At 47.6% G+C, this 14,755-nt stretch overlaps 1 protein-coding gene across 10 annotated transcripts in view; it reads right to left on the reverse strand.

The window, feature by feature from the left end:
• The window catches only part of CAMTA1 (calmodulin binding transcription activator 1), a 973,269-nt gene that overhangs the window by 494,165 nt on the left and 464,349 nt on the right, over nt 1-14,755 (reverse strand). For all 10 annotated transcript variants that reach the window (XM_028840340.2, XM_077976312.1, XM_028840326.2 and 7 more), the window contains one exon: nt 10,520-10,655. In XM_028840340.2, the coding sequence (XP_028696173.2) occupies nt 10,520-10,655 (136 nt within the window). The remainder of the gene's footprint in view (nt 1-10,519; nt 10,656-14,755) is intronic.

The following is a 14,755-nucleotide window of genomic DNA, read 5'->3' on the forward strand; positions in this document are numbered from 1 at the left end:
TTTTAAGAGAAACAGGACATTTCTTAGTTCCCACATTCAAACTGCCCTTTGCAAGAGGCATTCCCTAATGTTTTCAGGCTGAGGACAATTCAAGAAGAAACAAACAAGCCTATGCTACGTGGATTAAAGAAGAAACCCTAACCTCACCAGGTATGTTGTAAATAAAAGCATACATTCATTGCAAAAATATAAGCTGAGTATGAACAGGCTGTAAACATGAGTACTAGGGGCGGCTGTAAACATGAGTACTAGGACATACACAGAGCACCCCATTCCTTCTAGAAACTGTGGCCATAATCTAAAACAGGGGTGGGCCAACTACATCCATGGTCCAAATCCAGCCCACAGTCTGTTTTTGTAAATAAAGTTTTATTGGAACACAGCCACGCCCATTCCTTGACTGTTGCCTACGGCTGCTTTCATGCTACCACGGCAAAATTGAATGGTTAGGACAGACGGTCTGGCTTGCAAAACTGAAAAGATTTACTGTCTGGCCCTTTGTTTTAAAGGTCTATTCGTCCAAAATCATTCATTCTTTCAAAAAAATATAGTTATTTGGCACCAAAGGTACTTAATACTAGGTGCCACGCCAAGCACTGGGCTATTGTGGTGAACAGACAGGCAAGTTCCCTGTTCAGAGGAGCTAAAGGATGCAAGAACAGGACCATTTAACCCAGAGAACAAAGGCTGAGGGAACTGTTTAGTCGTTGCCACTCAGTGTGTTCTGATTTCAGAAACCTGCTGTTCTCTATCCCTCATTGCCAAGGGCAGAATAAAGAATGATAAGCTCCAACCATATCATTGGAGATTTCAATTCGATATTTTCTAAAGGTGCTTGAAGTCAAGTCATAAATTGCCAGAGCAACTTGTAAAATTTTCCTTTGGACTTCTAAGACAAGGTAAAATAAATAAATAAATAATAACCACTTGCCTGAGGGCGAGGCACTGAGGCAGGAGTCTACTGGCAACAACAGGATGGCGTGTCCCAGTCCTTTCCAAATTAAAGTGTGTATGAACCACACGGGACTCACACCAAGATGCAGACTTGGATTCTGTAGATCTGGGATGGGGCCTGAAATTCTGCACTTCTAATACCCCCCGGGTGATGCTGAACGTACCAATCTTTGGGCCACATTGAGGGTAGCAAGAAGCAATACTGACCACTTCAGTATTTGTGCCGGTCTCAGGTTTTGCCCGAGTGGGACATGAGGTTTTTACATCAGGAAGGAAAGGTGTACCCTGAGGGCACGCAGCATTACAAGGTGTTGAATTAGGGAGTACAAGGAGGACGTGGAAGGTTATTTCATCTGTCCAGGAGAAAAACTCATGAAGCAGAAAGGCAGTATTTCATGAAATCACCTGCTTTCCATCTTCCATTCCGGCCTTGCAGCGAGGGAGGGCATCCACAGGGAGGCTCAGCAGCCAGAAACCCACACACCGCATGGAAGGAAACAAGGGACCAGAGCCAGCGGCCATCAAAGCAGCCTCACCAGAGCCGCTGCGTGAGGAGCTCATTCCTTCTTTAACTTGTTCAGTAACATTTCTCTCCTCAGCTACTGCTGGTAGCAAAAGAGCCCTTCATCTGCACCTCTGTTTTCCCCATGGTTTTTGCTGCAGCGTGTGGGAAGCAGAGTGGTATGAGCCTAATTCGCCTGTAAGCCATATCCCTGCCCTCTGCCGGTACCTAATCCATGCCAACTAAAGTGAATGGCCGTGACTATCCCAGGACAAGCCTGGAGATTTGTGCTGAATGAGCATAAACTCACACAGACACAAGCCACAGCCGCCAATGACGGGAGGAAACTTCCCCAGCGATGTTCCCCAGCAATGCAAGATGCAGAGAGGATCAAATATTTGATGACTGAGTCAAGTGATGGCCAGAGCTACTCTTCACCCAAGGCAAATAACCATGTCTGGTCACTTACCAAGGGGAAAAGTATCTATTATGGTCTTCCAATGCCTGCCCAGTTTCTGGGTGATGCTGTATATTATGCTTGCAAACGTCCAGGTTGTGTGGCCTGGGTAACACCTCACTCAGTCCCTGCTGTGTGCTGGCGACCAAACAGAGAACGGCCCTTGGTGAATTTCAACAGTGGTATTCGAGGGTTTACATTGTAATTGAATATGCTAAAATTTCCATTCCTGTCCTTATGGGCTAATGTGCAATGAGGTTGAGGGACTGTTATGATAATAATTAAGTACAAGTTCAGCACAGTTGATATGCTGCTGCTCTGCCTTCATCAGGGACTTTCTAGCTTAATAAGGCTCAAATCAAGTTTTAAAATGGAAATTACAAAATACTGTACATATTGTCATCTACCAGGGATACAAGGAGGGCAGAAACTACAATCACACTTCCCGCTACATCTTCCTGGCACATGTTTTACTAACAAGCTTCTCCCCAAACACTGGCAGAAGAAGGCTTGCATTTTTCCAGGTTGCAGCACCTAAGGGCGCCAGATCTGGGTATCTGGAAGCCCACACGTTTTGGTATTTGAGAGACATCCAGGACTCACTTTTCAGAGGGAGCACGAAAGTCCCCAGCCCTGGCAGCCTCTGGCTTTGCCAGCAAACTGGGGAGTGTCTTCTCCCCAGCAATGGCCAGTGTCCTTCCGGCCTTTTATGGTTCCTGCATCAATAATGTGTCTGGAGATAAACCAACTCACTTCCTCGTGTCTTCAATGAGACCAGTATCCAAAACAGACAAACCTCCGTCTGCAAACGTTCAAAGGAACTGCTCTGATGCTTGGAGGGTTGTCAGATAAAATACATGATGCCCAGCACACTGTGAGTTCCACATAAACAACGGACAATATTTTAGTATAGACATACTTGTACTAAAAAAAAAAAAACAAAAAACAAAACTATTGTTTATCTGAAATTCACATTTAACTGGGCATCAATATTCTCCTTTGTGTGTGTGTGCACACATGTCTGTGCATGCACATACTAAATCTGGCAACATACAATCTGGCCTACGTAGCAAGAGTACACACACAGACCCTTGCTGCCAGAGTGAGTGTACCCTGGAAGCTCGAAAGCTACAGCTTCAGGACAAATGGAAATGGGCAGTTCATGCTGGGAGGAGATAAACAACTTGTTACTCCTAAGTGAAAGTTCTCGTGGGAATATACAGGACTCAACCGCTCTCGCATCAAATTGCAACTGAGGAGTGACAGCCAGTTATGCAGTGTGTTTGGGGACCAACTCCCAACCACTGAAGTGGACAGTGAGGGACCTGCTGTGTCTTCGTCTTGCAGATCCTGGATGATATGAGGATGATAACAGTATCTACCTAATAGGGATGGTACCAAGTAACTGAATGAGTCGATGTGCATAAGACGATGCACACAGGACTGCATATTCAGTAAAAGTCAATAAATGATGCCGTGATTATTGTTGCTATTGTAATTTGGCTGTAGTTAGGGAAGAGAGAGCCTTAAGAAGACTGAAAATCTGTGTTCCCCCAACATGTATACGATGAAAACTAACGCCCCCCCTCCCCGCACACACACTATGTGATGGTATGTGGAAGTGGGGCTTTGTGGAGGTGATTAGATCGTGAGAGTGAAGTCTTTCTGAACGGGGTTTGTGTGCCTGATAAAAGGGACCCCAGAGAGCTCTTTCTCCCCTCCCACCATGTGAGGATGCAGTGAGAAGATGCCACGTATGCACCAGGAAACAAGCCCTCACCACACACCAAATCTGCCTGCACCTTGATTCTAAACTTCCCAGCCTCTAGAACTATGAGGAATAAATTTCAGTTGTTTAAGCCACCCAGTCTATGATCTTTTGTGACAGCAACTAGATGTGGCTAAGACAGAAGGAGAAGCAAAAGCACCACCCTGCCAGTCCTTCGCGAACTCAGCAGAATGCAAACAGAAAGGCTGCTCCTGCTACTTCAAAACGGAGCTAGCTTAATGTTATTTATCAAATTTTTAATTATATGAATTGGGTAGAAACATGTCACCAGGGATGCCAAGTAATTAGAAATTAAGGAAAAACTATGGATTTGAGCTCCTGAATTGATTCTACCAAAACACATCCAGGTAACAGGAAATTAAGTTTTAACTCGTTGGCCTACTAGCAGAATGAGGCACAAAAATTCAGATGATAAAAAGCCAGCAGAGGGCCCTGGGAGATTCCCTGAGGTGCCCCTGAACAGACGCTCCCTGCGCTAGAGACGGTCATGAGACTAAGACACCTCAGCCTCCAGGGCTCGAAGCCAGACAGGAGAGACAGCCCCACTTCTGAAACCAAAGACTTAGGTTCAAGTCCCAGATGCACAACCCATGAGGATAAACGTATCTGCCAGGACTGAATCACAGGGCTGGGGGGAGGCTTGCAGGAAGTATAATTGTGGAAGCAGTTAGTCACTGGGCAAATCCACTTCCCAGAGCAAGGTGGTGTCGGGGTAGATTCTGTAGATACTCTGTAGAGACTCTTTGTTGCTTAGTATCTGGATACAGGCTTTCTAGCAGGGAGAAAATAAATACTCAACTTATCTTCTTTGAACTGGACAAGGCTGATAGGAAGGCAACCTGAACACTTCCTTAAGAAGGGTACAGATGGAAAGCAACAGCAATGTAGGGGAGGAAATCATCACTTCTGGCTAAAGATTAGGGGAGATAGGCTTGGGGGGCGGGGAGTCAGAAGTTATGAGGCTAAGACAATGTAGACCTAGACATGGGAAAAAAATAGCTTCTGAACAAGGAACATGGTAGGGTATGGACTGGTAGGTACACAGTGAGGCCGGAGGGGAATGGGGTAAAATAATCTGTCCACAGACCAAAGACACATGTTTTTCTTTTAATTTAATTTTCTTCTTATTATCATTTTTAAATTTTTTTATTTTAATTATACTTTAAGTTCTGGGGTACATGTGCAGAACATGCAGTTTTGTTCCATAGGTATACATGTGCCATAGTGCTTTGCTGCACCCATCAACCTGTATCTACATTAGGTATTTCTCCTAATGCTCTCCCTCTCCTAGCCCCTGACTCCCCGACAGGCCCTGGTGTGTGATGTTCCCCTCCCTGTGTCCATGTGTTCTCATTGTTCAACTCCCACTTTTGAGTGAGAACATGCGGTGCTGGGTTTTCTGTTCTTGAGACACATGATTTTTTACTAAAAGTAGAAATACGTATTCTATGTGAAACATGCAGTGCTTCCATGCTGGTTTGTTTGCCCTCTGTGAGCTTCTGCCCCTTGTTCATTTCATGAGGCACCTTACCTCCACCTTATCTATTTATTGCTGTTTTCCAAACTTGATTTGGGCACCATACATGTTCATGGCTGGCTATTTAAAATATTTTCCACAGGCTGCAAGCAAGATACCAATTTATCTTATGGCTGCAAGCAGAGCTGAAATGATCTGGCATTGCCACAGGGCAGACAGTTATTTCATGCCCTGTTAATTCCTAATGCAGTAACTACAATATCATTCCTATTTTAAAAGAGGTGCTTTCTTTTCTTTTTTAATATGTGGCCTAAGTGCCCAAATAAAGAACATCACTTCTAATGAGGCCAAGTCTCAAAACATAACCTCGTTACCACTGCTACCATCCTAATGCCAGGTTTCTGGCTTTAAGGCAGTTAAGAAGTCAAAGAAACTCTTCGTTCTTTACAGGCAATGCAAACACATCAGCAACACTAAATGTTCTCTTCACATCTGAAAATGCCAATCAGACGTGAGGGGCTGGTGTTTCCACCCAAAGACGGTCCAGGCCAGGGGGGTCCTTCTGCCACAGAACAGGCTCAGTAGAAAGGGCTGTCTCTGTGAATGTGACCACCATGAAACCAAGAGCCTCTGTGCTGTGACCACTCATTGGTTCCAAAGGCAGAACATCCATGGCAAGTCATGCCTTAAGAGCAGAGAGGGCCCCGTCGCTAGGAGGATAAGACCTGGTCTGGACAGGCCTGGGGGAAATACTGATCCATCACGATTCTGGGCGCCTGTTGCTTCAAGTCACTTTGGCTGATTCTCAACAGACTCTATTCATTGATATTGCTCAGCCCTCCCCTGTCACTTGACCCACTCCTACCGTGCCCCACTTCCTTATGCTCATGTCACTTCCTTCAGGGCAAGTCAGCCTCAGGTTCCCCTCCTGCATCCCCCACGCAGGGCCTGGTAATTCTATCACAGCCCTCAAAACCCTGCATCGGGGTTGCATGATTGATTTTTTTAGTCTCCCCATGAGATAGGGGACCACGTGTTCCCTTTACATCACTGCATCCCAGCACCCATTGCCATACTAGGTGGAGAGAAAGCCTCCAATCCCCAGTGGATGAAGGAAGGATGTGTGCTGAATAAACAGGTGCTGACTTCATCTAAAAAGTCTACAGGCCCCACCCGAGTACCCAGAAGCAACTGATATAAAGGCAAGAGCTTGAGCTTTAGCACCAAGCAGTCCCAGGCTCAAGTACCAGCTCTGTCACTGACTGAGGTATGACGTAGGGCAAGAGAAACCCTCTCTGAGGTTCAGTCTCTCCATCTGTAAAATAGTTATAATACCATCTACTTTGCATGCATGTGTTTATGAGGATTCAATGAGATGGTGTACCTGGTATACAGGAAATGTGTAAGCCCATGACTATCCCAGTAGTAACTGTGTAGCTCCCATCTGTTGTGGGAACCCAGCAGCAAAGAAATTGGAGAGGACAAGAGCCCAGAGCTGCCTTGGGTTCTGGGACACCCAGCACTCTCAGCAGAAAGATGTGGATATAGGACCTAAGACAGCCCCACTAGGACCTAAGGCATCCCCACAAGCTTCTGGGGCCAGAGAAAAGCATCATGAACTTGGAAGGAATTCTTCCGGCATGGCCCGGAGAACAGCATCATCTCTGACTAACCTCCCTCAGCTCATCCGACCACAAAGCTGCAGTGACCCCAGAACCAGGGTGATGCTTCACATCCAGCTTTTTGCTCTCTGGGAGTCTCCCACTCCCAAAGCTCCTCCACCCTATCAGGCACCAGAGAAGCAGGCATAAATCTGTATGGGGTACAGGGCCAACTCCAGACCTGCTGAGATTTCATCTCCTGAAACAGTGACATCGCAACCACCCTCTTTTTCCTTCCTGCCAACCTTTGTCATCCCTGGAAACCTTATCGAGCTAGCTTCTCCTTGGCTTGCAGACAAGACAACTAATCATGGACCTAACAGCTCGTCAGCTTCAAAAGCAGCTCCCCCCATCCTGTGCCTGGCTGAGAAAATCAATGTGCCTTTGAGTTGCCGTGTGTAGAGAGGGCCCCAGCTTCTGAGAACAAAAGAAGCGAGATGGCTGAACAGTTCCATAAACAGGGCTGGAAGTTTTCCCGGCCTGAGGGAAGGCTTATAGCAAGTGATATGTTAAACGGTAGATCCAAATATCTTTATCATGCCCCTGAACTGAGGAAAACAGCTCGGGTGGTAGAAAAATCACAGCTCCAAGACCCTGTGCAGGACTGTCCACTCCAACCCGCAGAAGAGTAGCTGGTTGGCGCCTTGCCTGGCGTGATGAAGATGCTGAGTCTATGGGAACTGCCTGATTGAATCCACCAAAGCAGGATGCAGAGTCCAAACTCAGCAGCCCCCGCCTCCTGTGATGTACAAAGTCCCATGGAAATCCCTGTTGCAATTTCCTGGTGGAAAGGACCAACCACACCCTATGCCAGAGCACACCCTCTGGGCTTCCCCGCCCTTGGGGCAGAAATGCCGATGAGACGTGGGGGTTGATCTTGTCTGAAAAGGCCTTCTTCAGGGCTGTTTAAAAATCCATGTCCATGCCCATGGTAGACCATTCATAGCAACAAGCTCCCATTAACAGAAGAAGGTACTCATCCTCACGAATAATTAAGACAAACTCAAATTCAAATAGAAGGGGGTACCATCTCTCATCTATCAATAAGCAGGAGGATGTGGGGAAAATTGTAATCTCCAGGCATGGACATAGGCATGTGATTAGCAGCCAGAGGCAGAATCTAATAAACTGATCATGCCCAGACCTTATAACCCAGCAATTCTGGGTCCAGGTTGCCTATGTGCCCAAAAAGACGTGTATAAGAACACTTATTGAAGTGTTATTTATAATGCTAAAAAACTGAAAGGAATCTAAAGTAGGGGCTACGGCCAGGGAAACGGCTCAAGTGTTTATATAGTAGAGTGCTATAGGACTGTGAAAAGGGATGAAGGAACCTCAGTATCAACATAGACACAGCTCAGACCACAGTGCAGAGTGGAAAAGGTAAACTGCAAACAATATGTAAATTGCACGTACACACACACACACACACACACACACACACACACACACAGAGTCCCACCCGACTTTAAGGGCTCAGCTTGTATCCCACCTGACCTAGGAAGTGTCTCTGACCATTCCAGCCCACTCTGCACTCCCAGGATGCTTATCATAAAAGCCCAGGCTGCTCTGCCTCTCAGCACTATTGATGACCTTCATGTACATCAAGTCTCTTCAACTTGACCATGAGTCCGTGGGGCAGAGAACATGGCTCCTATTCTCTCTGCAGACACCACAGCGCCTTGCACAGAGCAGGCACACAGGGTCCATATTTGCTGAGTGGCTCAGTGGGACAACTCCCTGAGCTCATGGGCAAGGCCACCACATAATGCATCATAGTAGGTGGCTTCTCTCTGAGAACCTAAAGCAAGCATCATGTCGCTGGCCGTTCCCACTGCCCACACTGCCATCCATGTCAGGAGGTCCTGGAAACCCCTCCCCATCCTGCCCGTCTCCCTTTCCCAAAGTTCTGAGGGGACAGACTGTTGTCTGCAAGTATGAGTACCACAAATAACTCCAAACATAAATATGGCCTAAAAATAGCCATAAATCATTCTGATTCCATCCAGCGACAATTCTAATTTATAACATGAGGAAAGAAAATGAACACTGTGGGTTGTTTTTTCCCCTCGGCTTCTCAGCTGCTGCTGAGGAAGAATTCCACCCTGCTGTTACTCACAAGCAGAAGTTCCTGATTTACGTATTACTAAAGATGAAATATACCAGGGGCCTACGGGCATAGGAGCTACTGTGACTTTCAGTGTGATTTCCTGCAGCCCTATTATTCCCAGTGCGAGCAGCCTCCTTGTTTGGGGGCCCCACCCAGCTTTGTCTCACTCTCTACCTCTTCCTCCAGCATAGGAGATGAGGGTCCTCCCAGGAAGAACCAAGCCCTGCCTCCTTTGGCTCCCTGCGATGATGGCTAATGCGTTTGTACAATCACCGGTCACAGTCCTAGAGGTGTGTCCAGAGCAGTGTGTTTGGGGTAATCTGCATTTTAATGTTCCGTGCAGTCAATTAAACCACACTGTGCAAACACTGAGCACAGGAGAGTGCAGGGAACTGGAATTTCTTGGATAGAGGCTTTTCTTTGTGCATCTCCATAAAGCATTGTTATTAGGTATTTAAAAAAAATAATAAAACAAAAGTCATCTCTCTGTGAGGTCATGTAATACAAGCCATCTGATGCTATTTTTAACAGCCATAAAAGCACATGATTAATACAGAAAAAGTCATCATGACAAAGCACGTCACCAAAAACATTGGCGTGGAAGGGCAACCCATTGAACTCAAGTGGGTTTATGGTCCTAGCTATCCATCCAGTATGCTCGCAAACTCAACACACCAACAGACTCCAGAATGCCTCTCTTTGACCAGTTTGAAATAACAGGTGGATCATAAGCCAGCTTCTCAGCTCTGGGCCCAAGGTGGCACTTTCCCTATTTCCAGGGGAAGTTCCTTCCCAGGACCAGTAAGGACTCAGGGAAGTGGGTGCCCGTTGACTAGCAGGCCAAGACTTCACCTGGACTCATGCCCTTCCCCTCTACTGCTGTGACACATGGCTTGGGCCCTCTAATGACGGCAAAGAGGAATAAGGGAATTTCTCCATGGCTGCCCAAGATGGAGAGCCTGTGGGGTGAAAACAACAGCAAGGAAACCAGTGTTTACCCAAGGGCCAAAACCGGAAGTCGGCCCAAGATCCCAAGATGTTTCTGCAGGACCCCAACCATGCAAGAATCACGCACACCTGTGATCCCATCTAATGATCTCAAACCTCTAGTAAGGCTGACACACCCAGGGTTTGTCGGTGGAGGGGTGAAGCCAGGCTGTGTCGGGGGTCTACCAGCTCAGCAGGGGGAGGCCAGGGTCACCTCAAGAGGGAAGTTCCTTACGCTGCCTCCCCTCTTCCCTGACACTTTGCAAACTCTCAATGCACCCAGAGGCTCTTCTGTGATAAATACAACAAATGAGTCCGCAGGAACCTTGCAAATCCCCATCTATATACCAATGACTCCCAGGAAACAGGAATGCTTTAGTTCAATCCAGTTTCACTGAAAACTTGAATGGAGACTATAGGGTAAGAAGGTAGAAAAACGAAACAAAAGCAAAACCAGGGTCTTGGCAAACAAAAATTCTTTGGACAGAGGTGACTCGCATCAAATTACTCCGAGCAATTCCATTCTCCACTGCAGCCTGCAAATGACATTTGTGCACCAAGGGAACCTTTTCTGCTGTTTACCTCCACTCCCTGGACCTTGAGTTTCATGTGGTCCTCTCTGGTCGTTTTCCCATCTTTCCTCTTTTTCCAGCAATACCCATCTTTCCTGTATTTCACTTTCTTCCTGTTGTAGAGTATCATTGAGCCATTCTGTGGTCTGGAAACAACAAATGGTTAAGTTACCAAGAGCACCAAGCAGAAGAAAAATTTATGAAGAAAGATATCGTCGACCAGTAAAAGTCTCTACAGAAAAGCAATATTCCACATTTGCTGGAACATAATTTTTCACCTTTTATTGCAGCTCCCTGGATTAACCATGTTTTATGGCCAGCCAAAATTTGCTTTGGATTTGGTACCTAATGAATTAAATGTGTCAATGATAGGCTTAAAAAACATCCCCTCAGTAATAACCACAGAGTAATCAGGATATACGATGTGGGGGCCTGAGCTCTGCACTGAAAAGTAGGCAAAAGAGAGACAGAAAGCAAAAAGAGCCAGGGGTATCTTGGCAGCCTGCAATATCTTATCTCTTGTGGAAGGATTTTCTACACATCTTTTAATCCATCACCCAGCATTAGGAAATAAATAAGTTTAACGCAGACGCTAGATGACTATGTTAAGAACAGACCAATGGCAGAGCTATTCACCGAGGCCAAATGCTCTTGGTTCATTGCCTGCATTTAGATTACTGCTAGATATGAAAGAGCATCTGCAGTCTTGCTTCCCAAGCAAGCTAAGTACCCGATTCTTTCCCATTTGGGCTTCAGCTGTCAGGGGTCTCAGATACTGCCAGGTAAAGTCATCTATTCAGTCCATAGCCAGAGTATCTCAGGGAAATAGTTGCCTGCTCGCTAAATGCTAAGAGTTAGATGGTCATTCTTGTAATGATGAAAAAGAAAAAGAACTTTGAATTTTCCAAAAAGAAAACATGCGTCCACCACAGAGAGGAGAGGCTGATGACGTGCATATCTGCAGATGCAGTGGTCAGGTCACATATTTGGGTTTGGAAACTCCAAGAAGAGAAAGAACTAAACCCCTCTAGCAGTTGAGGGCAATAAACTGCTTTCAGAATAAAGTTTCAGTAGCTGTGGGCAGATCCAACCTCAAGGAAGACTCCCCCAAAAGCCAGCAGCACCCCCCGCAGTGCTGCGCCACTCTGCACCTGAACGTGCGGCAGGGGAAGAGGAACGCCAGTGATTCTGTGCGCCACGAGGCCAGCGCAGGCTTGCCATCTCACTCTCAGCTGCGGCCAGAAAGCTCTTTATACAAATAAGGCAAATGAAGTGGCTTCTTCAGCACGGCTTGTATGTTTCTCTGCTACAACGGAGGCGGAGGCGAGGAAACCACAAGTCAGCCATCTGTCCCCCTCAGGGCTGGGGCAAGACCGTCCAGCCCCTTTCTTTTCTTCTTGCTACGAACAATGGGCCATTTCACAAGTGGCCCAGAACATTGGCTGTTGATGGCTTCATATTCTATTGTCTGTGGGGAAAAAACAGCCCCACCAGGGTGACTGCAGCTAATTGTAGTTTCCACCCAGCCTGACTATGTCATTCAGTGGCAATATGATGACTAAACAGCAATTCCGCTGGAAATTACAGACTTTCAACAGCGACTCCCGATACTTCATTGTTTCCCGATCAGGGCACAATTGGTTTGTGTCAGTGTTGGTTTCCTCCCTAAGTCTGTACCGACTAAAACAATCAGGAAATGGCTCCACGTGCTTGTCACAACGCTGTCACCCGCCGGTATCTGTCTCCCGCTTACAAGTCTGCACTGGAAACCTTACAATTCGCTTCCATTTCTAAATGGCAGGTAGGCTCGTGCGTGGGGCCAACGATGCCAGCCTCTTCCCACTTCAGCCCCTCTCCAGATGTTTGTCCTTAATCTTCACAGTGCTGTAAGTCCTCCCTGCCCCTGAAAGACCAATTAGAAGGTGCCTGAGGTCCACGGACTGTGCTTAGGACCACTGCCTAAGGAATAAGCAAGGGAACTTGTTTAATCAAACAGGCAGGCTCTGTGTGTGGCTCATCCTCTCCAAAAACGAATGAAGACGTTCATGAGAGTGTGGCAATGCCAGGTCTTCTTCTGTGGATGGGTTTTCTGTTACTGGAGAATGAAGATGCTCCATCCACAGGAGAAGACCCGACATTGATCCAATCCAGCCCCTCGTGAGCTAAGACATGAACTGTGGTTTGTTCCATCCCTTGCCCTTTCTAAATATGACTAATAACCTCAGTAGTGTCCTCAGGCAAACTGTTCCCACATCGTAAGTGGTATGACCCACAGAGAGGGGACTCTCTCAAACACTGTCATGTACACAATCAGAATCGCAACCGCACTCACCCTAGGAAACCCAGCTTCCTCCAGTGACCCACCCTTTGGCATTCTGAGAGTAGCCCTGTCATCTGGCACTTTCAGCAGGATACAATCCCACAGGGAACTTAAATGTCCAGCTTAAATGGCCTTAATAAATGGAATCATCATTTTAACTTGCAATAATGAGCAACCTAATAGTGTTTAATCCGCCAATCTGATTTTAATAGAACTTGTTCGGCTCTGTGTGATGGGGAAGGCCCTTACCACAACTCAGGGTCCTAGGAACAGCAAAGGGGAAAGACAGGCTGCAGAAGGGCCCCTGTGCCCCCCAAGGCAAAGAAAATTAGGCTGTACTGCCGTCCCAGAAAAGAATCAAAAGCAAGTCAGACCCAGCACTTTTGGAGGCTGAGGTGGGTGGATCACTTGAGGACAGGAGTTTGGGACCAGCCTGGCCAACATGGTGAAACCCCATCTCTACTAAAAACGCAAAAAATCAGCCGGGCATGGTGGCAGGCGCCTGTAATTCCAGCTACTCGGGAGGCTGAGGCAGGAGACTCTCTTGAACCCGGGAGACAGAGGTTGCAGTGAGCTGAGATTGTGACATTGCACTCCAGCCTGGGTGACAGGGCAAGATTCCATCTCAAAAAAAAAAAAAAAAAAAAAAAAGCAAGTCAGAGCTGCTGGGAAGGCATCAGAGGAGGGAAGTGGGGTCCTGCTCTGGGAGGAATGACAGGTGGGCTAGACAACAGGGTCCAGTCAGGGGAGGACTTTAACACACTTCATGATGGCATAAAAGATAGTCCCCCTCCTACAAGAACAGCAGGAAAACAGGAATGGAATTGCAGACGGAGAGGATAACAGAAGCTTCGTAGAGCAGGCATGGAAGCCCTGCAACTTAATAATGTCACCTACTTCCAGTTATTGCTGACTTACTGTGTGCCCGGTGCCGGTGGAGCACACCACTTGTGCATCTGTATCATTTATACCTAAGTCTATATCCGTACCTGTACCTATAACCTATAACTATGATCCATATTATTTGCATCCTTGCACCCACCCTGTGAGGTAGGTGTTATTATCATTCCCAACATATAATCAAACCATTCTAGCCACAAAGTGTTCAGGCAGGATACACGCTGAGTTGGTCCGACTCCAGGGTTGCCCCTAAGGCTGCTGGGCTAGCACAGGCTGTGGGGCCAGTCTCTGTTCTGCTCTACCAGCTGGGTGATCATTACTGCCCTGAAAGCACCCCTTACCCGACGGACAGGGATTTGGTGGGTGAATCCCAAGCTTCCTTTCCCTGTGGCTGGGGTCACGCTGGGGCAATCCCAGGCTTTCCTGCCCAGTGGAGGGGGTCACTCTGGGGCAATCCCAGGCTTTCCTGCCCAGTGGCTGGGGTCACTCTGGGGCAATCCCAGGCTTCCCTGCCCAGTGGCTGGGGTCACTCTGGGGCAATCCCAGGCTTCCCTGCCCAGTGGCTGGGGTCACTCTGGGGCAATCCCAGGCTTCCCTGCCCAGTGGCTGGGGTCACTCTGGGGCAATCCCAGGCTTCCCTGCCCAGTGGCTGGGGTCACTCTGGGGCAATCCCAGGCTTCCCTGCCCAGTGGCTGGGGTCACTCTGGGGCAATCCCAGGTTTCCCTACCCTGTGGCTGGGGTCACTCTGGGGCAATCCCAGGCTTCCCTGCCCTGTGGCTGGGGTCACTCTGGGGCAATCCCAGGTTTCCCTGCCCAGTGGAGGGGGTCACCCTCCTTGTAAGCTCCAGTTCCCACAGTGGTGACTTGCAGGGGGAATGGCCCTTCATTTGCATTCCTCCTCCCCCTCTTTCACTTCCACATGACCTGACTGCTGTTTCCTGGGATAGCTTCTCAGATAAACTGTTCACACTCAAGTCTTCATCGCGGGATCTCCTTCCGGGGAAGCTGAACGAAGGCTGATGGTG

The sequence above is a fragment of the Macaca mulatta genome, chromosome 1, assembly GCF_049350105.2.
Source record: "Macaca mulatta isolate MMU2019108-1 chromosome 1, T2T-MMU8v2.0, whole genome shotgun sequence".
Taxonomy (NCBI): Eukaryota; Metazoa; Chordata; class Mammalia; order Primates; family Cercopithecidae; genus Macaca; species Macaca mulatta.